Source organism: Pongo pygmaeus, chromosome 10 (genome assembly GCF_028885625.2).
Source record: "Pongo pygmaeus isolate AG05252 chromosome 10, NHGRI_mPonPyg2-v2.0_pri, whole genome shotgun sequence".
NCBI lineage: Eukaryota > Metazoa > Chordata > Mammalia > Primates > Hominidae > Pongo > Pongo pygmaeus.
Window position 1 is genome coordinate 63,157,127 of NC_072383.2, and position 27,924 is coordinate 63,185,050.

A 27,924-nucleotide genomic window follows, 5' to 3' on the forward strand; every position below is an offset into this window, starting at 1 on the left:
TATGTTATGGACATATTTGATGACACTCTTTGTGCTATATATAGTTTTATGTTCTTTTTGTGATTTTTTTCCCCCTTGGTTTTCAATCTTTTGCTGTGTGATTTCTGTAGGTTTTTCTGTTTTGTTTTGTTTTGTTTTGAGACAAGGTCTCTGTTGCCCAGGCAGGGATGCAGTGGTGTGATCATGGCTCCCTGTGGCCTCGAACTCCTGGGCTCGAGTGATCCTCCCACCACAGTCTCCCAAGTATTAAATACCTGGGACTATAGGCATGCCTACCACATCTGGTTACTTTTAAAAAAAAATTATGTGCAGAAGAGATGGCACTATGTTGCCCAGGCTGGTCTTGCACTCCTAGCCTTAAGTGATCCTCTTGCCTCAACTGCCAAAGTGCTGAGATTACAGGCGTGAGCCACTGTGCCTGACCTTCCATGTTTTATTCACTTTTTTCTTTCATAGGGATTATTTTAGGTTCTATGACCTTGAAAAAGTGTCTAAAAACATTATTGAGCCTTACCTAAGTATTAAATTGAAAAAGTAAAAAACGCAGTAGCATTTGACTCTTTTCTACAGGAGAAACTTAGGATTCTTGTCTTTTTCTCTCCCTTGCCTTTGTTAGCTAGAGTGGGTCCTATAGATCCACATGACTATTGTCGAATAGTTGACATTCTGTATGATTTTGTATTATACATTCTCCCTTTTAAGGATTATTTTTATCTTTTTTATTAAATCATACAACATTTACTGCATTCAGTGACTACCACCACAACTTTTATATGTTAATTTAACTATCCTTAAGGATATTTGATTCATACATCATTTGGCTAAAGTATATTTTTGAGTTGATGTCTCCCTTTTTTTTTGGTAGGGAAAGGTGTATGCCTGTTTATTTCCTGAGCCCTTCTGTTATCTGAGGAAATTAAAGACTATTATATAACATGTTAACTCTCCCTTGCAAAACAACATTTAATTGATAGGAGGATTACAAAGAAGCATAATTGGGAGGCTGTAAAATTCCTATATAGAATAACCTAAAAGCAAATAATATTTTAATTATGGAATATAAAATGTTGCTAGCATTCTATAAGAAGAAGAACCTAGGAAAAAAGGAATTTACCACAAACTCAGGTGATAAATTATGTCAGTCACAAGGTTATTGCTAGGAATTCAAGACCTGTAATGTTGTAGATAATTCTCAGGGTCACAATGCACAATTAGTTATAAGCCCTAGAACAGATTTATTTTTGAATGAGTGTAAGCAATATTGGCAGTTTTAGTTGAATTGCAATGAATGTTTTATAATTTCTATTGTGCTATTCACATTGGAGTTGACCAGCAGTTTGTTTTGTCAAATACTTGTTTTATTAGTGTATTTGCTTCATGCATACACAAAGTTAGATCACTCTATATGATTCACTGAAATAGTTGGTCACAAAATTTGAAATTTCTTTTTTGTCAAATATGATGATTTCTCTGACAGTCGCTAAAACATAATTGTTGAAATGGAAAAAGTAATCTTAGTTCAGTTGTCTGTTAGGCAATCACCTCATTCTTTCCCTGTGCAAAAATAAATTAATTAAACCCTCCAACACTCACACACATGCATGCATGCACCACAGCCACACATACATTCTCTTTCTCTCTTTTAAACTTCCTCTTACTTTTCAATCTCCATAAGGGAAGTAAAACTCACTGAGCATGTTGCTAGATGCTTTCAAAAACGTTCTCTCATTTAACTCTTCCAAAACTTAATGAAGTACATGTTATGCTCTACATTATACGAGTGAGGAAACAGGATCTATAGAGATCCACAGGAAGCTGAGGATCTTAGAGAGTAACTAAATTGCTTAAAATATATCAGCTGGTTAGGTAATAGAGTCAGGATTTGAACCCAGTTTGGACTCTTTCCTGTATACTGCACTTCCTAGACAGCAATACAGGATACTGTAGTCCCTGAGAACTAGGACACTATGCACAAAGATGAAGGAAAACAGGAAGTGCCATTTGTTCAGTGATATTAAAACATTTATTGAGCCTTTATTTTACAGAAGTGAAAGACCACTGACTACTCTCAAGGAGTTTAAAAGAGAAACAGATTTATGAACCTAAACTTCAAACTGCAATAATAGAGATCCTGAAGTAGGAAGTAGTGCGAAGGAAGAACTGATTAATTTTCTCATGGAAGTGATAGGGAGAAGGAAGTGGGGGACAACTGCGAAAGAAATGATATCTAAATGTATCATAAATATAAATGATTTGTAAATAATATTCTGCCCAGAAGAGATAATACCTAAATTGTCTTTGAAAGTTAAAAAATAATGGAATACTATGCAGCCATAAAAAGGAACAAGATCATGTCCTTTGCAGGGACATGGATGGAGCTGGAAGCCATTATCCTCAGCAAACTAATGCAGGAACAGAAAACCAAACACCACATGTTCTCACTTGTAAGTGGGAGCTGAACAATGAGAACACATGGACACAGGGAGGGAGGCAACACACAATGGGGCCTGTTGGAGGGTGGGGTGAGGGGAGGGAGAGCATTAGGAAAAATAGCTAATGCATGCTGTACTTAATACCTAGGTGATGGATTGATAGGTGCAGCAAACCACCATGGCACATGTTTACCTGTGTAATAAACATGCACATCCTGCACATGTACCCCGGAACTTAAAATAAAAATTAAAATTAAAATAGAGTCCATTCTGCATATGAGATGGAGGATATGGGTCATATGGTGAGGGTAGACAGGACCGTATGGGAAACTATAAGTTGTTGGCTATCATCAGAACATTATATTTATTTGACAAATATTTACTGAATGCCTGCTAAGGTTAGGCATCATGTTAAGTGGTAGAAATAAAGTAAGGGACAAGTAAGTTCATGAAGCATATAGTGTACCATAGAGTGTTGAGGATTGAGATTCTATACATAGGAAAAGAAACGAACCTGATAGGTCTTGAATACCAGGATACATTGGTTAGATTTCTTTCCCCCCCTGTAGGTTCTAATAAGCCATAGAAGCATGTTATGCAGGCTTATGGCATGGTCAGAGCTAGTACACAGCACTTTTGCAGTAGTGTGGAGGGTGAATGTGAGGGGAATTAAACTGGAGGCAGAAAGACCAATAAGAGGTCATTACTTATTGTAGATGGGAGATGAAAGGGATGTATTTGAGCAGTATCTTGGAAGTAAAATTGACAGCACTTAGTATTGTTTGGATATGAATGGTTACAGTAGAAAGGAATTGATGGTGACTCCAAGGTTTGAGATTTTAGTGCCTGGATAGATGGGTCTACTTTTTTTTTTCTTTTGAGTCAGGGCCTCACTTTGTCACCCAGGCTGAAGTGCAGTGGCCCAATCTTGGCTCACTGCAGCCTTGATCTCCTGGGTTCAAGCAATCCTCCCGCCTCAGCGTTCCGAGTAGCTGGGACCACAGGTGCATGCCACCACGACTGGCTAATTTTTGTATTTTTGGTAGAAGCAGGGTTTCACAATGTTGCCCAGAGTGGTCTCAAACTCCTGAGCTCAAGCGATCCTCCTGCCTTGGCCTCCCAGAGTGCTGGGATTACAGGCATGAGCCCCCACACCCTGCTGATGGGACTACTTTCTAACAAAGAAATGCAGACAGAATAATTAGTGAAGAAAGAAAGTAATAAATGAATTGAGTTTGGGATATAATAAGCAGTTTGAAGTAGATATGGAATGCTCATATTCTTTGAAAAACATCTTTTAATCACCTAAAATTCATGAAGAAAAACAGTATAGGACAAAGTAGAAATTTTGCAAAATATTTTATTTCTTGTACTTTATGATCTCATTCAGGACTTTTCCTCTTTCCTAAGCCCAACATGATGTCAAAGGGTAGTTGATAGAGGTCATTAAATATACCTTTTAGTGGAATATAAGGAGTCCATTTTCATAAAACTTCTCTTTTATCTGCTGTATCAGATGCAAGCCATCATTATAATTTTATTTAATAATTTTCTGTTTTCTATGGGGAGGGATACAAAAATTCAGATACAAGAGAAGATATTTACTTGTAATTTCCAGTGCTAAAACTTTTTATTCCATGAATAGGTGGCAAAGTTCTGACTTAAAATATATGAAATATGATTTAAGGATATGTATTTTTAAGGCTTATATTTAGCTCACTAAAAATAGTCTTTTAGTGATACAGATACTGTAGTTTATAGTCGCAGGCATAGAATTTAGTCAGCTTGCATTAGCAGGTTTTTTCTTTAGATAAAATGGTCCATTGAGGCACTGGATCTTTTTTTATGTATAAGCTTTATTTTTATAAAAAACCTGCACATGGCTCTTGGTACAGGGGAACTAAGGTGAAAAAAACTGCCTACAACTCCACCTCTTTCTATTTCTGTCTCACTCCTCTGAAGTCATGTTTTAAAATCATTATGCTAGTAGTTACTTTCATAATTTCGGTTAATATAGTTATAGTGCTATTTATTGATGCATCAGTTTCAGATAATAACCAGTAACAGAATATAAGTATTTATCTGCTATCTCTTCACCTTTCTGTTTACCCTTGTTAGATTTTAATAGACAACAGGCTAAGCTGCTCTGACAAAGAGATTACAAGTGGAGCAACTTACAGAAAGTAGAAGTTTCCATTTCATATACTAGTCCAAGGTTGGGCTGGTGAATAGCTTTGCCTCATGACCTGTTAGGTTTGTCTTCCTCATCAAGTCCCTTCCTTCTCAGGGTTCAAGTATGCTGATGCAGTTGTTGCCATTTCTCAGGAGGGAAGAGGAAATCCAAAGCAAGTGACTTTGTCTTTAAAGGAGATGACCTGAAAGATCATACATGACATTGAGTTACATTCCATTTTCCACAACTTAGTATCGTGTTCACATCTAGCTGCAAGGGACGGTGAGAAAGAGGCTGTATGTTCAGTTAAAATTTCAGGGGGTTCTATTACTAATAAGAAGGGAGTATGGATTCTAGGGGTCAGTTAGCATTTTCCAGTCTAGTTGGTGTCTTCTAACCCTCTACTTTATAAGAGGAGGACACTGATACCCTGAGTCTTTCCTCAACCTTTCTTTCCAACCTTCTTTACGTTTTGTTGCTATATAATTTTTGTTTCACAATGTGAAGTGGCTAATACTTACAGTCTGTTCTGAAATCACAGCCAAATATTTGTCCATAGGTTGTCTCTAAAAGCTTATATTGTTATGACTATGTGCACATTGATTACTTCCAGGTCACAATGTGAGCTATTAATGTGGTTCCTTCTCATTAGTTCCGAGGTCATGATCTCAGCTGTTGAAAGAAACAGACATTTTTCTATCATCATGGCGAATGGATTGATTTTCCTTGTATTTGTTGAGTGATTTAAAATCAAGCGTTGTATCTGTAAGGTCTGGATTTAGGCATTGACTTGCTAGATCACTAGCTTTCTACAGTGAATGTGCTTAGTGTCCAAGAAACTTTCAATTGCTTCAGGAAATAAGATCTTCACATCGTCATTTTATTGTGACCAGAAGCTACGCAGTCACTTTTGCAGCTGAGGAAAATCTTTAGTTTTTGGTGTTGAGACAAGTTTGTGAGCTCTGAGTGATCAAAGTCAAGTAGCTGTCTCCTGGCCTTTAATGTTGGAATATGAGAGGGCAGCCGTATCTTCTGACTAAATTAAGAATCTCTTTGGGATATTTAGGATAGAAGGGATGACTAATGAGAGAGAAACTATAGACTTTTGGAAGTGGTCTCACTGTCCTTGGCATTAGACTTCTCATCCTTCCAGACTCTGTTGTTTTCTAAAACAAGGACATCAATCTGGGGGCACAAGGGCCCCTGCCCTTGAGGAGTTTGGAATGTAGTAGAAGAGATTAAAATAAAGTTTAGTTCAAATTCTGGCTCCATAATTTACTGGCCATTTAACCTCAAGCAGGTAATTCTATAAGCTTCAGTTTCTGTTGGAACAAATAGCCCCCAAATCCCAATGGCTTAAAATGCTGAAGGTTTAGTTCTTCTTTGTACTGTGTGTTCACTGTAGTTCAGATGGGAGCTCTGCCCCATATCTCCTTATCCCAGGATCGTGATTAATGGAGCAGCCACCAGCTAATTATAGAACATTGCTGGTCCCTGCTGCAGAGGGAAAGAAAGCTCTGGAGGGTCTCACACCAACAGTTAAGTACTCTGGCTTGGAAGCATACACATAATCATTTCTGCTCACAATTTATTGCCCAGAGCTAGCCAGCCACATGTTCCCACCCAACCATAAGGGGGCCAGGAAGTGCATTCCTACCATGTGCCTGGAAGATGGAGAGCCACAAGTACTGTGTACAGAGTAATAATGACTACTACATATAGGAGTACCTAGCTCAAGGTTGATATGAGGATTAAATGAGGTTACACATCTACACACACACAGACACACACACATACACATACACACAGTACAGGTGCTCAAAAATGATTATTGTTAATCTCATTATAGATGTATACATGCAAATATTAAATAACAATATACAGGGAGACTAAAGGCTTTATTATAAGGTTATAAGACTATCGTAACATATACAAAAATGCCTTGTAAATAATAACATACTGTGCAAATGCAAGTTGATATTATCTAGTAGATGTTAGAAGATAAAGCATTAGAGCTTGGTTCAAAGTTGGCGCTAGACCTTTGTATTCATCCATCAAGAAGTGATGGTTGAAATTGTAAGAACAGGTAAAATCTACATGGAAATTTTGGAAAACTTGCATCTCCTACTGTGAGCTTGACAGCTTCTCAATATTTAAAAACTTTTCTGATGAAATCAGTGATGATATTAATGAGTATGGTTTTTTGATACCGTGTTATGAAATGTTTCAACATACGAAAGATCTGTATAACTCGGAGAACCAATGTTTTCCAAAGGAACAGTGCAGGATGTTACAAAATCATGCAAGGTTAGAAGGTCCATTCAAAATGCAAGATAGACCAATGGGTTTTAGTGTAACAGTATGAGAATTTCATTGATATGGTTTCAGACTACCATTTGTTGATCTTCGGTGTGATAACAAAGAATAAAACATACAATTATCTGAAAAGGTTATTAAAATACTACTCCCCTTTCCAGCTACTTATTTGTGTGAGTCTAGATTTTCTTCACGTATGTACTTCAACCAAAACAACATATCACAACACATTGATTGCAGAAGCAGAGATGAGGATTCAGTTGTTTTCTTTAAGCTAGATAATAAAAAGAGATTTGCAAAAATATAAAACTCTTTCCATTATACATATATTTTTATTTTGGGTAATATAGTTAATTTTCACTGTAAATGTCATTTTTATAAATGTATTTATTTAAGCTTTCAGGTTAAAATAAAGTTTTACTATTTTAAGAATAGGCATTTTGTAAATTATTTTTTATTTACTTTTAATGGAGTAAACAAATATTTAAGAAGTTTCTCAGTTGTAATTTTTAATAAGTAAATATTGATATTTATAATCATGTAAACAAAAGGTATTTGGAGTCCTTGATAATTTTGGGGAGTGTAAGGAATCCTGAGATCCAAAAGTTTGAGAATGGGTAACCCTAAAGATATAGAGATGAAAGAATACAAATAAAAAATCTTCCTTCATACAGCTTCTCTTTGGTTCCAAACTCCCATATGTCCCTGCCACTCCCTCTCCTAAAGCTGGAAGCAATTCTCTTTCCTCTGAAATTCTGTAATACTTGATTTCTACCCCGTTAACTCATTTAGCTTATGTCCCACTTAATGTTCCCACTTAAGCTAATACATTTTTTAACAGCACAGACTATGTCTTAAATCTTTTCGTATTCATCAGCACCTGATACATTGTTTTCCATGTAGTAGGAATTTATATAGATGAATTGAGTAAGTTAAAAAAAATTATCTCTTAAAATCACTTGAAACATTGAGTAAGCATTCTGAATAGCCAGGATTCTGTTGTTTCTTAAAACAAATACAATCACAAAAGGATCTCTGTTTAACAAAAGGAATGCCAAATTCTAGCCAACGAGCTATGGATTTCAAGCAGTAGCTAAATGGTTGATCAATTCACTCAACAAACACCAGTTGAGCATAAACTGCTAGGCACTGGGTTGATAAGAACAAAGATGTTTTTATAGAACTTTATAGTAGACACTTATATTAGTGGTTCCCGTGATGAAGTTTCTTCTGTTCATAATAAGATGAAAAAATAGCAACAATGAAACTTCTCCCCCACAAAACTACATATATTCTACTTAAAAGAATGTTTTTTATCTTGAGATTGCTTTCTTAGTTCTTGGTGTCAACATAATCTTTCTTTTCTGATATTATGGTGAGATTAGGGTTTTGAGCCTTTTTTTTTTTTGGTCATTATTTGACAAAACTCAAAACTGTTGGCTCCTACAGTTTTGGGTGTGGTGGAGGGGAGCATTTTACTAGCTTGTGAAAAACCACTGATGTAGACATTCCTTTGGCATTTATTGGGAAGGGATTTGACCTTTAGGTTTGACACTTTAAAACTACTAGTACAATCAGCTCATTTATTCTGGAGCTAATTATCAGCTTTGTGAATTCTCTAGATTCCTTTTTATACCATCTCTTTTTGGAAGATTAGTGTTCAACTACAGGGAAAAAAGTAAAAGGGAAAAAAGATAAAACAAAACCCTAGCCGATTAACTTTAAACAAATTTTTGGATGTTAGAATTCACAGGGGAGATGAAGAAGTAGAGATTTTTGACCAAAATAGGGCATTTGAATTATTTTTGGATTTCAAGTCAGGTTACATTTGCAACTTCCACCTCTTCATAGGAACTAATAATTTTATAATATATTTTAATTCAAATTATTACCTTTAAGCATTATTAGCAGTTGAGATGGCAGAGATAGAAGCATTGGAAATGATGATCCTGAACAATATAGTCATATCCTGAACATATAATCAGTCATTTTCATAGTCGTTCACTCAATAAATGAATGACTATTATGTGCCGGGTACTGGGATGCAGGGATGAAAGACACTGTCACTGTCGTTAAGGGGTTTATAATCTAGAAGAGGGAGAGATCTAAGCAAATCAGTGCTCTAAAAGTTGTTATAGGGGATGTGATAGCATATTTGGTGCTATACTGGGGACTAGAATTGGAGGCGTTAGGAATGGTGGAGGTTGGAAGTAGTGGCAGATAGTAAGGATCTGAAATGAAGACATGGAGGTGGAAACAGGAAACAGCTGACCTATTAGGAAAATTACCACCATGTTAGTATGGCAGGAGTGTGGGGTGCGGTGGGTTGTAGAGGTATGGCAAGGGAAAAGGCTGAAGAGTTCGGCAGTAGCTGAATGTAGAACTTTAGATACTTTAGATGCTTTGTTTAGGAATTTGGGCTTTATCAGAAAGATTTATCAGAATGTGTTCTGGAGGTTGGGTGATAGGACAGGAAGGGGTTTTGTATGATCAGAAACATTTCAGAGACACCAACTGAACAAAGTTAAGCAGCCATATCTATTGAAGACTTCTCAGACCCTTTATATTGGTTAGCATTTCCATGACTATTTGACTACTAAACTTGTGGAAGGAGCGGCTATCTTATGTTTCTCAGAACATGGTTTGGAGAACCCTGTGATATACAAGGGGGAATCATCAAAATGTTTTAAGCAGGAAATTATAGACAATTATGGAATCTAATTCTGTTCTTAACACATAATGTGATACTGCTCATTAGGTATTGTGCAGTCAGTATTTTTAAATGCCCACTATTTTCAAAATTATCTACCAGATATTTTGGGAGATTAGGAAGATTCATGAGACATCTTGTCTGGCTTTTAAAAAATAACATGTTGATTAGGTTGGGTATGGTGGCTCACGCCTGTAATCCCAGCACTTTGGGAGGCCGAGGTGGATGGATTATCTGTAAATGTCATTCATTCATGTAGTTAATTGAATAAAAGGCAATGTAAAAGTGAGGAAGTTGAGAATAAACTTGGAGAATTATAGATTTTCTGGTGATCCTTGCTCAATGCTGATTTCTACAGGGTGTTTAATGCTAAGCTTTTGCTTCTTTCTAGACTAGGATTGTTTCTGGCAATGGCCTTCACTCAGACAGTTCAAGGAATACAAACAGGTGAAAGCTGCCGAATTGAAACTTCAATTTAGGTGATCTGAGAGTGGAAGTAGCTGTTAGTTTGTTTGGTCCTCAAAAGTACATTGTCAACATATTGAAGTTTTAGTAGATTAAGATAGAGTTAGCTTTACAGATTGTGAAGGTATATCCAAGGAATTTAGAGAAAAATTTGAAGGTGAAAGCAGTTGAAGTTGCATGTGGTGGAACTAGAAAGATCAAGTCTAGAAATCTGAGAATGTCAAGGGAGAGAATCTTCAAGTAATCTTCTTCTTCTTTTTTTTTTTTTTTTCTTTTTTTGTTTTTTGAGACAGGGTCTTTCTCTGTTGCCCAGGCTGGAGTGCAGTGTGCAATCTCAGGTCACTGTAATCTCTGCCTCCCAGGTTCAAGCGATTCTCCTGCCTCAGCCTCCTGAGTAGCTGGGATTGCAGGTGCCCACCACCATGCCTGGTTAATTTTTGTACTTTTAGTTTTGCTGTGTTGGTCAGGTTGGTCTGGAACTCCTGACCTCAAGTAATCTGCCTGCCTCAGCCTCCCAGAATGCTGGGATTACAGTGTGAGCCACCTCGTCTGGCCATCAAGTAATCTTCTTGAATTAAGTTTCCTTATTACATGTTCATCATACTACCTAGTGGGGAAACATGGAATCAGAGTATTTAGAGTTGGTTGGTGCATCGTAAGGCTCTTCATTGCCAGCTGTGTGGTGGTCAAGAGCACTGGCATTGGAGGTGAATGGCCTGAGTTCACATGTATCAATCAGATTACCCAATTGCTTAAGGTCCCTGCCCCTTACTAAGTGTAAGACCTTAGGCCATTTACTTAACCTCCCTATGCCTCAGTCTTTGTGTCTAAAAAGGGGAAAATGATAGTATATACCTCATGAGGTTGTGGGGATTAAAAGGGCTAATAAATGTGAAATGCTTAGAGTAGTGCATGGCACATGCTGTGTGCACAGTCAACTGTTATCTTTAGGATTTCTCTGTTCTATTGTTTTCATTAGAATAATTTACTGTGGAAATCTATCAAGTAGTGGTTTTCTGGCCTAAACAGGATTCTTTGGAGAATAGCTTGTTAACTCTAAGAAGGGGTGGATATAAATGTACTGTTACAATTTTCTAATTCATGTAGTTAAAACTGTAGCAAATATTTGGCATATTTAAATAATAATAGCTAACATTTCCTGAGCATATACTATGTCCCAGGAGTTGTACCAAGCACTTTTAACCAATTAACTTATTTAATCATTATCTTATAAGTGAGGAAACTGAGGCCCCGAGAGGGTAAGCAAGTTGTCCAAGGTCACAGAATTGGTTATGGGCATGACCAGCATTCAAACTCAGATGGTCTGTGTTCATGGATCACACACATCCATTGTGATATCCCATCTTTCATGCAAACATATGTTTGTTAAAGTGTTTGTTAAAGTGTTTTATTTTATTTACTGCAAACATTAATTAGGTGGAAAACATGAGCTAAAAATAATTTTGTTAAACCATTTCAGTATAAAAATACATGTTAGAGCCATATTAACTATGATTCTTTTGTTCTGTGGAAGTATAAGAGTATTAGTTTGATGTAACCAAGGCATCCAGATGCATACATCCATTCTTTAAAACTGCTTTTCACTTTATGTCTCAGCTACATATTTTCAGAGTGGTTTATGAGTAATGCCACTTTGCATGCATTTTGCAAACTTCAATCGTTTTCTACTATCCATGCAGGCATTAAAATAATTCGGATAATATCAAATCCTAACCTATAAAACGCATTCTTTTAGGATTAGAAAATGGAGAACAGTTTGACAAATTGTGCTTTTTGCATTCTTCAGTATAGAAAGACTAGACTGCTCTAAAAGTAGTCATTTTAGTTGCCCCACTTTGTTGGTGCTAATGTTGTATGTTCTTTCTGGGTCTTCTATTTTCAAAAAGCTGGGCAAAACTAATTTGCCACTAGATGGAGCCCTGGCTATTTGGGTAGAAATACAGGCAACAGTCAGAATATTAAATCACACAGTCATGTCATGCTGGAGGGCTCCCGGTATTTGTGGCCCTCAGCTTTTAATTGTAGAATGCATCTTTGTTCTTTCCCTGACCTGCAGAGTGACATCACTGCCTCTCTTCCTGTGTGCTGGCTTTGACATAAGCCAGATGGCCACCGTGGTTGGTAGGCGCCCAGGCTGCCTGGTACAGGAGTTGATGAAACAGAATAGGAAGACGTTTTATGGTCAGCTGTGGAAGCACAGTGAGACTGCAGCTTTGCTAAGTAATTACATTTACTACGTGTACTTTATTCCTCACAGAGAAGGGTCACAAGGAAAAAATACATTTTTATTTATAGTGTTGTGAGGTATAGACCTTTCATCTTTTATTAGTCAGTAGTCTGCTCCAAAGGAATGCTCTCTTTTCCCTGCTCTGCAGTCACTCGTGAAAATGACATGTTTATTTATGTTTAATGGTTCTTTCGGGCTGTGCATTGTGATACTTACCTTCCTTTTCCCTCCTCTTTGCCTGAAGTTAGTAACACAAAAATGTTTTAGTCTTGTAGTGAGTTTAGTTTGGGGAAGTCAGAGTTCAGGCATGTTAATACAAGCAGATTTCTGTCAGATATACTCCAGAGTGATTTAGTAAAATATATTACCGTTTATTATATGTTTGTTCTTCAAGGAGGTCAGAAGAGCCGGAATAGACTTTTTTTTTGGAATGGGGAGCAGGGGAAGTGGTCAGGAAACGAACAAGACATTAATTTTATATTAATTTTTGGACATTTAATGGTTAAAGTCACTTAAAATGCTAATTCGAAACAACATATATGAAGTTTATTAATCTAGTATTTTCCATTTGCATTTAAAGTTAATCTTTACCAATTAAAATATTTTACAAAACTTTTAAGAAAATCCTAAGAATTGAACTTTTCTCTAAAGTTTAATATCTACACAATTTTTAGATTCTTCCACATAATTCATTCCCAAAGACATTAAAAAACATTTTTACACTCTTTAAATTACTAAATCATGAATATTATTCACAGGATTGACCTAGAAATTATAAATCATATAATTAAATGAAAATTCATATTTGCCATGCTTTATTCAAACGTAACGCTGTTTTGAAAGTGAAGTCTCTTAATTGTCCTTAGGTTTTCTGGGTCTCTATTTTATAAAATGAAATTTTAACAAAATATTTCTCTTAATCTTATTATTTTATAGTCTTCTCCAGGGAGGGAGATTTGCCAATAATTGCTGGAAGAAGGCAGCATGGTGTAAGGAAAGAACATGGCTTTGCAGTCAGTATAACAGGGTTTTCTAGTCCTTTTTCCACTGGTTATTTGCTTTCTGCCCTTGGTCTTTTGAGTCACAGTTTCTTCACCTATGTGTTGGGGCGTAAAACCTACCTCCTTGGTTTATTGTAAGAATTAAGTGATACAACGTGTATATTAGGCTCCAGACAGTTCCTGTCACATGGTACGAACTCAGTAAATGCAAATTCCTTTCAACTGTTTTTAAACTTCCTCTCTTTTCTCAACCTCTTGTAAACTGTGTTCACAGATTACACTGCTATCATGTAGTGTGTATTTTACCTCTAAGGTACAAATAAAGCTAGATTGAAAGTAAGCTCACCGGCTGAAAAATAGGCATTTGAAATTTATTAGCAGTATATGCATGTGTTCAGTTCCAGATAAAACTGTAACCATCAGTTGTGCAATGAATGTGTTTAATATTTGTGATGTTTTAATTTGTTTTTTTGTTTTTGTTTTTTCTCCTACTCAGCTCTTGCCCCTGTTCTTTGCTTCTCGTTTTGTTGGTGAAGATATCACAGTGATGTCTGCATTCAACCTGCTGCATTTGGTGACAAAGAGCCAGCCAGTAGCCCTTCGAGCCTGTGGGCTTCCCTCAGGTTGCTGCTTGTTGTACTGTACATAGTGAAGGCACAGGGCCAACTGGGTGTTTCTGCTGCAGGAAATGATACACCATCATGCTTTGCTAAATTTCATTTTCTTTTACTTGGGCCCTAATTTGAAGACGGAAATTGGTTATAAATCACCACTCTACTTTGAGTAACATTCATTTCCACAATCCTTACAACCCTTGGAACATTGTCCAGTTTCCTTGCCCAGTGTATAATTGTCACTAATATTTCATGATATCTTCTTGTTCTTTAATGCACACTACACATCTGCAAATCATAACGTTCGTAAGAGGCTGGCAGTCTGAGTAAGAAACTGCCCCAAATCACACAAAATAGGACATTCATCTTGTTAAAGGATAATGAAAATGCTTTTCATTCCACATGTGGTCATTCCTTTAGGAAAAAATGAAAATGAACAACGTTAGCATAATTAAGTTACCAATTTATTGTAGTTAAAAAGAAAAAAAGTTCTACTTAACAATGACCAGATAAACAGAACTAATATAGCATGCATCAGTGGGTTCTTAAATTAGAACCACTGTACTTTTTAAAGATGTGATTTTAAGAATTTAAATAAGTGAGGCATGAAAGTCCAAAATTTTATATGCACCTGTATCATAAGCTTCATATTTTAATTTTATTATGAAAGCCACAATGGCTAAATATTTTACTTCTGTGAGCATGATTATCAATATTATTTACATTTTTCCATTAGTGTACATATCTATCACTACATTGTATAGAGAATTTAATTCCAACTCATTAGATGTTAACTATGCGTGCCAGGCATTGTGTTAAGCAGTGAGGATACAGTGATAAATAAGGTAAAGCTGATTTTTTTCAACAAGTACAAGGTGGAAATGGAACTGTGTGAGGACCATTAAATCATATGTTGACCTGACTAGACTAGAGGTATTTATACTTGGTGTGTTATGGTAATTCAGAGGAGGTTGGTCCTAGATCTTTTCTTTAGGAGAAGAAATGTTGGAAGGAAGGGAAGATCTCTGAAGTTTAAGGAGGGCATTATGGAGGATATGGTGCTTGAGCTGAATCTCGGACTGGGAGCACAGTTAGCCTGGTTTCTAAGCAGGGTGGTGGGGAGGCCGTTTTTAACAAAAGGAGTAGCATGGGAAAACATGAAGGCCTGAAAGAGCAAGGCATGTTCAGAGAAATACAGTTATTCATATGGCTGGTTTGGATGTGCAAGGGCAAATAGAAGAGGTAAGGAAGGAAAGGTAGCCAAATCATGAAGCACTTTATATGATGTTTTAAGGAATTTAAGTCTTGGGGAGATGAACAGGAATGACGTGACTTCATTTGCATTTTACAAAGATTATTGATTTAGTATGGTAGGAGGTCAGTGCTGGTTTTTCAGATGTTTCTGTGAGAGAGGCTGGGATGGCAACCTGATTAGAAGGAGTAAGGTATTTGTCTTGAAGCTATATTTAAATAGCAAATACACTTTTTTAAAAAGAAGATTTTATGTCTGTTTGTGGTGACATGAGGGGCTAATGAAGCTTAATGTATAGAGGCCCCAACCACTCTTCTCAGTATGCCCCCTAGCCCCACATCCCCCTGCACTGCCACCATAAAGGGTACTGGAGGAGTGTGAGGCTGGAAGGAAATGTGAAGTGCTGAAGCCTTGACTGTGGCCATTACAGTAGAGTTGAAAAGAAAGATTGTAATTGGGAGAGATTCAGGCTGTAGAACTGACAAGATTTGTCTGTTGAATTGTATATGACTTTGAGGGAGAACCTCAACCACTAGTTCTTGTGCTTTGCAGAACCTTTTTAATGCTATACCGTATATATCACAGGTGGACTATGGAGGTTATTTAGATTATACATAATGATGTTTTCCTCTGGAAAAAGCTCCAATGTGTAAAAGTACCCAGCATAGTTCTTGTAACATTGGTTTGCCAAATACAGGGGAGGCTAAATGTTTATAGAAACCACATTAATTAACAGTGTATTCTTCAAGATATGACAGTCATGGATTAAAGGGTTTCATAATGAGATTGTTTAATTGAAATATAAATATCTTTAAATTTTGATAACAAAATGATTCAAAGATAAATTCAGCAAAGCTGATAGTTTTTAAGAAGTTAACCATTATGGTACAGTGCTTAAGCACACAAATTCTCTGTGAGGTCTGACTGAGTTTAAAATCTGACTTTCCCACTGACTAGCTGTGTGCCTTAGCTTCCTTGTTTGTAACATGGAGATAATAATAGTACCAACCTGAAAGGGTTGCTGTGAGAATTAAATAGATTGGGATGTGAAAAGTGCTTAAACCTGTGGCTGGTATTTAATAAACACCATATATGTCTTCACTATGTTCAATATGGAAATTCATGTATCTGTATTAATATAGATTTATGTTTTTCCAATACAACAGACTTTTCAAACTTTTAAACATGTCCTATGTTTCATTTAACTGTTTTTTACTTTCATGGGACTCACAAATACACTTTGTTTGAGAAATAACCATCTTGATCTGTTGTTCTGGTCTCTTTATTTTACTTATGCACCCTGCTGAACCAGAATTCAAGTCCTATAAATATACAAGAGATTTCTTTTATTCTTACTACCCAGTACTGGTAAAAGCCCAAAGAAACTCTAATCTTTCTTATCTAGGGCTTGTACACCCATTTTAATTTTAAAAATTCTAGTTGACTAGAATAGTATTCCATAATTTCTTGACCATTCAAGCACTACTAGTTTTTAAAGTGTTATGAAAGTCAGTCTTTGGGTGTCTACATATTTTATAACTTGGATTTAGCAAAATCTTTATCATCATCATTTCTCTAACAGGATTTTGCTCTTAGATATATAGAAATGTTGAAGAAATTAACTTCAACAATAATGAAACAGACTGCTTAAATTTTGAAAAATAAAGATGAAATCAAAATGGGAATTCTAGTCCCTATTACTTTGTACAGGTAGGGAAGAGAAGAGGCCAAAACTGGAAATATAGGAAGTGAAGGTGAAAGTTTGAAGTCTTGCTTTAATATACTGTTGCTGGTCAAAACCCATTACAACAGAAATCTCTGTAAATCAAAAAGATGTCTGTTCCCTAACCAGTACCCTACTAATTTTGAGTATTATTCAATATGAAATAATTCCAGAACTAAAATATAATTGGAGCAAGCTCTTAAAGTTGATTATAACTGGATTGACCTGCATGAAGGCTATATCCCAGAAAAGTGATCTATTATTTTTCAACTTTGACTTTCTTTACTTCTTATTTTTTTAATAAAGTATAATTTTAATTTAGAGCTTATTAAGTGCATCTGAGTTATGGTTCACTCATGTTTGTAATTAAAGGTAATTTTTCTCTCTCAGAATTTCTTCTTAATTTCTTACAACAGTTTCTTTTATGTATTAAAAGAACACTGGATTAGGAGTTAGAAAACTCTAACCAAATCTCTGTCCTTCGTGACCTTGAACAAATCAATAAACTTCTCCTGATCACAGTCTCTTCATCTTTATGAGGAATTAAAATTAGATAATATATTTAGTTCTTAAATTCTGTGATTTTATTAACTGTCACTTGTTTTTACTTTTGACTTTAGGTTAATCAGATCTTAAAACTCAGTACTAACTAATGCTGGGAACTTACAGAGAAGTCTGCCGAGTTGTGGTGGGAGGACACAGTTTCCATGTTTGAACATTAGAATTCCTTGCCTCTTAATCAAGACTGAAGCATTATCTGAGGAGAAATCAGGAAGCCCAATTTTATACATAGTTTTAATGCTAGATAAAAATTAAGTGTAATTGTAGCTTAGACTAGATATCATGATAGCTTTCAGCCAAGTGAGGGTGAAATAAATAAAATTTGTCTGAATAGTACTAATTAGAGTGATAAATTATACTTTTTTTCTACCCTCATACATATAATTTGTGGTTGTGATTCTTATTTGACATTAGTGGCATATTTAATAGTTTCCATGAATTGAAGAGTCACATGGCTGTAGCTTATAAATATATCATAGTTTTCTAATGTAGCAATTAGAAGTCTTAGAGATATTTTGCAAATGGTGTTAGAAAGTCATTGATTATCATCTGTATAACTAGAACTCCATGAATCAGAGGCTTATGGCTCCACAGCTTAACACAGTGCCTGGCACTTAATAAATATTTGTTAAATGAATCAGTAAACATTTGGAATGTTTATGTGTAGGTGAAGTCATAGCTGTAAGAGAGTGCAAATTTATTTGAAACTCCTTTATATGGGAAGGTTAAAAGTGAAGTTCATAGTTTGCTTTACTTTCGAATTTATTGTCTAACAATTTTTTTCTCACTTTATTGCATTAATACAATATAGGGGATGCCATAGGTATAAATCACATTGTAGCTAAACAAAAAACAAAAGCGGCAACAGATTCAATGCGTATTATCCAGAATTGCTTTTACCTTTTCTTGCAAACAGTTTGAGTTATGATAGTAAACTGTTTGAGGCGGTGAATAAGTACGTATTATACTTAGCATAAGACTTAAGAACTCTGGCCCTTTTGATCACTTCTTTGCAGCAAATTATTGTTTGTTGTGCTTTAAAGTCTCCATTTGTAAAGAGGAAATACTACAGATACACATTAAAGCCACATCCATCAGTAACAAGTACTTATTCAATTTGAGCTGGCAATAGTTCATTAATAGAACTGATGTACTTAAAAGATAATCAGAATCGTCAGTGTGCTGTTCACTTACTGAATGCATTGACTTTCTATATCAGTTCTTCAGAACCTTTTTTGGGTCATGAAAAATATGGACCACCTACATAGTGCTTTGATAAAAGTTATGACCTTCTTTTCCAGAAAAGACATATATACATCTACACATGTTTTCATATAATTTCAAGAAATTTTTTGTTAGGTCTTCTGAAACTCTTCAAGGGGGGCTCTTTGACCACATATCCAGGACCTCTGTTCTAAAATATGCACATGAACCCAATATAAAATTCGGATCAGAACATAGTGTTTCTGATTTCTGTATTGGTGTCCCCAAAAGAATTCTCTCCCTTGTGTTCGGATTAATGCCCTCAGTTCTCCCATTTCACCATTCTTACCCAACATCTGACCTAACTTTATCTTACCTAATTTCTTTGATTATATTAAAATGCCGTGGAGAGGATTTTTTTAAAGAAATAGAAAAAAAAGGACAGACAAATTTCAACCCGTAATTCACAAAATAATTTGCAATTAGTTGATTAAATGGTATCCACTTTTTCCAGTAGATGGCACTAGGTTTACATTCTTTCATAGCATGAATGATTATTGATATTAGCACATAGGTGCATTGTGAAAACTTAAACAAAAGTATATAAGGAATAGCCAGTTAAGAACATATGGATTTATAAACCACGAATTTTTCTGCTTATATTATGTTCAAACAATATTTGTAGAGCACAAAACCTTTTTCCATTTTCAATAAGATTCTGACTCCCTTATGCTTGGCCATCTCATTGAAATTGTCTTTCATGTGTAGACTTTCTATAAACTGAAACAAGTTTTCATAAATTAACTTATCTTGTATCCAAATAGCTGATTTAACAGTCATTTATAGTTTTATATGCAGCTAAATTTTCTTCAGCAGACCACCCAAGAATTAAAGAAAATTTCACATTTTGTTTTGCTGTGTTTTGAATTTTTATAGAATCTTGAAAACGTTATTAGTTTAACATGTTGACTGTTAAGCATGAATCGATTTTTGCATGAATGAAAATATTTTAGAAAACTAAGAAAAATTATATTTAAAATGTTGATTAATGAGTACTCTGATGCAGCTATATTTTTCTAAAACAAACTGTTTTAGTAGCCCTATAATATAATAAAGTTTTAGTTAATGTTGAAAAGTTGCTGTGCAGCATCTAATTACCAGATGAACTTTTAATTATCTGTGGACAATGGATATTAGTTAAGGCTAAATTGTTATACAACAATAAGACTGTATGAATAAGATGTTGGGCATATGGTTTGTTAAGTGTGGATTCTCTTGATTTTCTGTTAAATATGGAATAAATTCTTTATATACCTTAAGACTTATAAAATACATAACACCTAGTAACAAGAGAGTTTAAATAGGCATGAACAAAACAATTAAATCTTAGTTTTGTTTGAGAAATTCATTAGTTAACAATGACTGTAAAGTGTGTAAAATATGAATTCTGAAAACAAATGATAATTCTACAGGGTTAGAATATCTAGACAATATGGACTTTGGAGGAATCATATAGGTAATTAGATGCTTATTTATCTAAACATATTCACAATAATGTTATGTGACAGATTGTAGAAGGATTTATTAAAATGAGCTAACTCTTGCTCTCAACAGACACAAGTTTAATGAAGGAATGAGCCACGAATGACAGCTCACAGATTCAGTAATATTGTGGGTAGATATTTGATGAATTTTTACTATCATCCTTTCCTAGTTTACAATTTCATCCTAAACATTTTATTTAGAGATTGAATTTCTCATAACTGCTTCTGCTAGGTATACTGTAATTTAACATTCTTTAAAATAGATTGGATTAAGATGCAACGATAAATTATCAGAAATTACCTTTTGTGCCTTTGCATTTGAAATCAACTATTTACTTGAAAATTGTAAACCCTCATTTCATTTATTTCAATTTCCTATATATTTTTAGTTTTTAAAACATTTAGTATATTTACGCTTGTATTAGTCATTTAAAAATGCATGTTATAAAAAATACACCTTGAGGCCTGGCGTGGTGGTCATGCCTGTAATCCAGGCACTTTGGGAGGCCGAGGTGGGCAGATCACTTGAGGCCAGGAGTTTGAGACCAGCCTGGCCAACATGGTGAAACCCCGTCTCTACTAAAAATACAATAATTAGCCGGGCCTGGTGGTGCGCCTGTAATCCCAGCTACCCAGGAGGCTGAAGCAGGAGAATCGCTTGAGCCCAGGAGACAGAGGTTGCAGTGAGCTGGGATCATATCATTGCACTCCAGCCTGGGCTACAGGGTGAGACTCTGTCTCCATCTCAAAAAACAACAACAACAAAAAAACCCCATGAAATGACAAAAGATATCAGTTATTTAGATGGTTAATAAGAGATATACTTTTATAGAGTTTAAATTTATGTATTAACTTTTATGTATTAACTTTCTTTCAGTACTAGATGTATTTATTATATTGAGCCACATAATTGCAAGGAAGGAATGGAATGTTAATTTTTGTCATTAGAGTATTTGAATTTGAGGCAAGCAAAGAAAATTCAGAATCATGTAACTATAGCTTTGTAGGATTTTGTTTTGTTGCAGAAATACATGTTGGCGCAGAAAGATAAAACTGTTTATATTATATTCCACTTGATTAATATTTTAATCTTCCTTCTGCAAATTTTAGATAATCTCACAGCAGATTTCAGAGCTTCTCCTCATATTGTTGATATTGATGAAGAAAGAGTTTAGACACTTGATCTGTATTTACTAGTTTGTTTCTACCACCAACTGGCTTTCTGGCCCCAGGAATCTTTGTTTTGTACCTTTTATTCCTATTCTGCATCTGTAAACTGAGAATTTTGTAACATTCTTGTCAAATCTTTTATAAAAGATATGACCTTCAGGTGAGGGTTATTGTATTATATTATATTATATTGCATATTAGCTGACATTTTCCAAAGGTTTGTTCTGTGCAATTTAAATGCCTTGTTGTAAGGGAGAAGAAATTGGGGGAAAAAAAGATGGGGGTGGAAGGGAGGACGCCAAAAAGTCTGGGAAATGTGATGGGTTTGATCAGGCAAAATCTATTTCAGTTATGGAAAGTCCTTGGTTCCTGCAAAGTAAGCTCCAGAAAGGTAGAAATTTTTGTCTGTTTAGTTCACTGTTACAATTCAGCAACTACAATTGTGTCTGTCACATAATAGCTGTTCAATAAATATTTGTTGGATGAATGAATGCTTGTGAATAAGTAACATCATCTTATATGTCAAAATAATGTCACATTACAAGTAATGTGATCTCTGCTCTTAAGGGATCTACATTCTGGTGAGAAAGATGGCCACCTCAGGTTCAAATTTTATTATCTGTAGGATGAAAGGAGTTATATACTTGAAGGTTTTACGATTCTATATGAACACTTTCTCTTTTGTTTTACCATTGAGGCAGGGAGTAGAAGAAGTGAGAAGCATTGTGCTTCTTTCCTCCCAGAATGTCCGACTGGATTCTCGGAATAGGATTTCAAGCAATGACAGTTCTTCTGAAGGATATTGAAGGAATGTGTAGATGTAATTAATGGGAGGTGGTAGGAGTGGAGGATGAGAAGATGGGGGTAGGAGTGGACTGTGGGCACATGGGTTAGCAATAGATAGGTATGGTAGAGTGCAACCAAGCATGGGTTCAAGAGAGAAACAGAATGGACAAATAAACTAAAGGAGGAAGGCTGCAGACAAGAGAACCTGGCTGTCATTAACCAGGTATGCAACCATGAGTAGTAACTTTTTTGGGCCCTGATTTCCTTTCGAGGGCTTTGGACTAGAAATTCATCATTTCCCAAATTATAATCTGAGGAACACTAATTCTACTAACTTTCCCTTGTAAAATGGATCTCATCATGAAATTGAGAAACCCTGCATACTACCCTATTGCATAAATTCTAAGATGCACTGCTTTTACCATTTTACCATCTTGGTAATCTGGACGCAGCTTAAAAATCACTGTGACAAGAATGTATTATAGTTTGGCCACTTTCTCCCTGCCTTTTTAGTGGAGCATAAAATAATGGTGTAGCAAATGACCACATATTTAATAGTGCACATCAGCATAAGAAAATCTCTGAGAAGATCTTCAAGAAACCCATGTCACCTAGATTTGCCTAATCTGATTTGACAGTGGAAGCTTTCCCTTCTCACTCTGCAAGAGGAATAACATGTTAGCATTTTTTTCAGAGCCAGTGTTTTAGAGAATGCATTTTGGGGAATGCTGGATCAGGTAATCTTATAGTCTTAAATCCAGAGAATTAATCAAATATTAGTTATAATAAAAGATTTGAATGTGAAACCCTAGAGAGGTAACATAGGATTCAGAGTAGCAATCTGAATTACTGAATTAATGTTTTTACTCTATCATTATTTGTGTTTAAAATTTCACTGATTTATTAAGCAAATGTTATTGTTGCTGTTTTTAAACTAATTTCTAAGAAACATAGCCAAAGTCATTATTTAGAAAACATCTTTTAGAAAGAAGATTTAAATAGCAATAATTAAAGTGGAGAATTGAGTAAGTATTTAAATACAACATATACCCGTTTAGTCCTTCCTTTTTCTCAGCCACATTACTAGGTGCTGGGGATGCAAAGATGACTAAAATATGTATGAGCGCTGTCTCCCAAGAAGATATTGAATAATGTCTTCCCATGTCAGGGCAAGACATGGCTTTTCTTGATGAATTTGAGTGAAAAAGTAAAGTGGATTTTTTTTTTCTCCAGAACTCCTCAGATTTTTCTGGAATATATAGATTTAGATTTAGCTCTTTGTTGAGTGGCAATTGAAGACTTGTTTTCTATGCCTTATGCTTAATTAATTTATATTTGAAATTTGATTTGGGTGGTTGAAATTTGATTTGGGTGGTAATGTAATTTTGGAAATTTGCAAAGCTGAGTTTTTGACAATATATATTTTATTTTGTTTCTGGTGAAGTATACTCAATGTTACATTTAAATAAAATTTGCATGATAATCTAAGAGAGGGCTCCTTTCCTTCCTTTTTCTGGGTGGTTACCGCTCATCTCCCTAAGCAGTCGGTGCTCCCAAAGGGGAGAAGGAGGATGAGAGAGCGAGCTATTTTTTGCAAATCTTTTTGATTGCATGTGAAATGTAGAATGGAAATGAGCCTGTCTGTTTTTAATTTTTTTTTATGGGCTATGATGTTCTAGTGAAGACCCATGCTGGAAAAAAAAATTAAAAACAGGGAACTCCAAGTTTGTCAGATGTTTCACATGCAATCAGATAGAATTGAAGTAAAGTGACTTTCTCTTCCACTGTTGTCACTTGATGATGGCAGTGCCTTTAAAAATTCTCTTCTTATTTATACGCCTTCCAAGCAAGAAAATGCTCTTTGGATCAAGACATTTTAAAAATATTTCCCTAAACTCTAGGCTTTATGGTCCACATTAACACAAAAATTGTTGCTCTCAGTATTTGCATTAAATTTTGAAGAGTTGATAAGATACTCTTTAGTTTTTTTATGGTGCTTAAAGAATGCTAATAAAATGACTACTACACATGAATTCAACAATTAAAAATTTATAACAAATGAAATAGAAAAGTAAAATGTGGCTTCCATCGTACAGTCATTCGGGTGAATTATTAATGAATGTTTCATCAGGATGAATGTAGTGCTAAACCTCTATTGTTTCCCATCAAGAAAATAGTGTAGCTTCATGAATGAGATTTTATTATTAAGGTTAGAATTTTAAATCACGTTAATAACCTTTCAGTATTGTGAAAAATACATTTACTCCCCTTGACTTACAGTAAGAAAATGTTTGCACATTTTTCCCCTTAATTTTAAAACTGGCTTACTTCTCAGTTCCCCAATTTCTCCCTTTTCAAATCTGAACCTACATTTTATCCTGGTTTTTTTTTTGGTTTGTTAAATTAGCTGCTACTCTTACATGAAAGACTGCATACTTTTCATCAGGATAGGGTAATGACCACCTTGACTTGTACACATTTGATCATACTATATCTATTGGGATGTCTAGATGTAGTTTTCTGTTTGGATCTTTTCTGGAACCCTGTAAATGCTGTTGACATTAATTATTTGAGTTTTCTATATTTCATTTGTAAGCAGATATGATTAAATCTTGGTGGGAAAAATTTTAAAGTGTTAACATCCTTTTTGTTAACTCTCTTTACACAAAACTTTGCACATACCTTTACTGTAAGACTGCACATTGTATAGATTGTTTTTCTTATCTTTCCTGCTAAAATATGTATTCTCCTAGAGCAGGAACACTACCTTATTTATTTTTAACTTTCCAGTGCTCATCACAGTTCTTGATTCACTGTAGATGTTTAATAAATAGTTGTAGAAAGTATAAATTAATATTAGGCTCAACAGTTTTTATCTTCAAAGAATTTACAGTGTGTTTGGGAAAATAAAGCAGAAATGAATGAAGATGTTTGAGAATAATTGCATAATACTGTATTTGCCCATTTAAGTAGTACCTTGCAGAGTAAATACACTAATACTAAAAGTGCTGATAGCGGTGAACTTATCAGGATGTGTAGCCTTGGAAGGAAAACTTGCTTGACAACGTCTTCTGAGTGTATTTATTCAAACCTTCAGTATGAGAACCATACTGAAGGCCATTTTTATCATTCAACTATGCAGCACTAAAACATATGGTCTTGTTTAATTCAAGAAGTTTACAATGGTATGTTGCCTTGGCATGCTTATAATGTCCATTGATGTTAATTAGAACTGTGTGCATACATCTATAGAATATAATTGAAACTGATCTCGTGGAATTGTCTTATGTGAAGTGAAACAGCAAGAAGGCATTAAATGTGATTATTATTATGACATATAAAGATATGATTTTTCTTACATATAGAAAAGAACAAATCTTTACCTTAAGAAGAAACAATTATCTTTTTTCTGAGTCCTAGAACTCATATATTTATTTTTGTGTGTGTCATATTTAGGGCTCGGAGAACAGATGAAATTAAACTGAAACAAAATGTAAAAATTAAGAATGTTTTCAAAAAATAGAACAGGTACTAATTTTATACTTTCTTTGGTTATGGATGTTTCCTGCCATGGCCAGAAGATTACTCTGAAGGGGAGAGTTACTGGAGTGTTTCGGAAGGGCAACAACATTGTTTGGCCAAAGGGTTTTTTGTTCTCTAGGCTCATCCAAATTTCATCACCAGAAACAGCCATTGAGTATCCTCTTAGATATAACTCCAAGTTGAGAATGATGATCTATAGTCTAAAAAGGGTGACTTTAGGTAGACAAAGCAAATTAGCAGAACCTGCACTCTAATCATACGTTGAAAGTTCAGCCAAAAAAATGAGGGTAGCACTTTGCTAAATGGATATTCACTAAACTTTCTCTTGGAAGTAAAAAAGGTAATGCTAAACAATGCCTGTATTAAGATATGTAGTTGTAAATTTCCTGGTTCAAAAACATATTCCTTATATATTTAAATTGTTGCTTATCTATTCATATTCAGGTTTTAGCACTTGCACTGAGGTTACCTGTCTCTGTCTCTGCCACTGGAATATGAACTTGTTAGTGTTTTCATCTCTTGCATTGGTCATTTCTGCCATGTGTTTGGAAAGCTCTTCCTTCAGAGATCAGCACAGACACCTTCCTCTCCTCCTTCAGGGCTTTGCTCAACTATCACCTCAGTGAGACTTCCTTGGCCACTCTATTTAAGATTATAATCCTTATTCCTTTCACTCCCAGTCCTCCAGTTTTCCTTTTTCCTTCCTGAATACTTACCACCTTCTAAGAGACTATATAATTTACTTACTTATTTTCATTGTAGTTTGTCTGTCTTCCCTTACTCCTGCTGGAATGGGACCTCCAGGAAAATAGATCTAAGTACTTAGATCTATTTAGTACTCCAGGAAAGTATCCTAAGTACTTAGAATAATGCCAGCAGATAATAGGTACTCAATAAATAATTATTGAACTAATGTATATATCTTACTTAGCATAGTGTCTGACACTTTGTAAACACTCAACATTTTTGATGACTGAAACAAACAATTTAAGAAAAAATCTTGGATCAGTGGTCCTCAAAGTAAGCCCTGCAGCTCTAGTTTTGTGGAAACCAGAGGACTGAAGCAAAAGTGTCCTGACATCTTAGATTGTATGTTAATCTCAGGAATGTTTTTCCTATATACGTCTACTTTGAGAGAAAAATCAGAATTAGGTATGGTTCTACAAATATAGGAGCTTTTCTTCCCCCATGCTTTGTAGTTTTGTCTTATCTTAAAGCCTTTATTGAATTACTAGAATGCAAACAAACAAAAAATGATAGTTATGGTATATGTTTTATATTTTATTCTAAAAAATGCCCTAAATTTGGCTTTTCCAAATGGCCAATTATTTAGAAATTCTAACACTATACTATGCCTGAAGTAAAAATTTGCTTAATTTTCCAGTGACAAATAACCAGCCAAATTTACAGTGAAAAATAAAGTATGCCACCTTTAAATATAGCAGCAAGATATTTCAACATGAACTTTACTGTTTTAACCTACTAAACTCAAAGCAAAACAAGACATTCTTATCTCTTATTCATTTATTATCTTGGGAAAATATTTAATAGTTTCATTTTTTCTGATCCTAGAACCAAAATTAAAGTTATAGGATCCTTAGGTTTTGTTTTGTTTTGATTTTTCACACCGAAATATAAAATTTATGACTTAAAAGTACTCTAAGGTTTAGGTAACAGATCTGATTTACTTCTTAACAGGAAGTTAAAAAGCCTTTCAACATTTTATAGACTTTGTGAGAATCCTGTATGAAACTTGTCACTGACCCTATGTTGAAGGAGTAAATACAGGGAAAAGAGACATTGGCTAATAGATAAATGTATGTAACTTTTCTGATGTACTGAGGTGATTATTACTTTTTCCCCCTTATTATTTTGTTAGTTTGTAAGCTGAAAGTTATTGTATAGTTAGAGAAGAAAGAAGAAAAGTTGTTACATAATTTTTCCTGACAGAAAATATGATGACTGGCTGGGTGTGGTGGCTCACGCCTGTAATCCCAGCACTGGGAGGCTGAGGCGGGCAGATCACCTGAGGTCAGGAGTTCGAGACCTGGCCATCATGTCGAAACCCCATCTCTACCAAAAATACAAAAATTACCCGGGTGTGGTGGTGAGCGTCTGTAATCCCAGCCACTCTGGAGGCTGAGGCTGAGGCAGGAGAATCGCTTGAATCCGAAATGCAGAGG

At 35.1% G+C, this 27,924-nt stretch overlaps 1 protein-coding gene across 8 annotated transcripts in view; it reads left to right on the forward strand.

Annotated features, from left to right (window-relative positions):
• The window catches only part of MSRB3 (methionine sulfoxide reductase B3), a 207,927-nt gene that overhangs the window by 16,184 nt on the left and 163,819 nt on the right, over positions 1–27,924 (forward strand). For 3 of the 8 annotated variants that reach the window (XM_063646469.1, XM_054442096.2, XM_063646468.1), the window contains exon 2: positions 13,842–13,968. The exons of 4 other annotated variants lie outside the window; for them this stretch is intronic. In XM_063646469.1, coding sequence (XP_063502539.1) covers positions 13,893–13,968 — 76 coding nt within the window. In that variant the 5' untranslated portion in view covers positions 13,842–13,892. Of the gene's footprint in view, positions 1–12,173; positions 12,338–13,841; positions 13,969–27,924 lie in introns of all 8 variants that reach the window. One more of the 8 variants, XM_054442097.2, reaches the window with a different exon arrangement.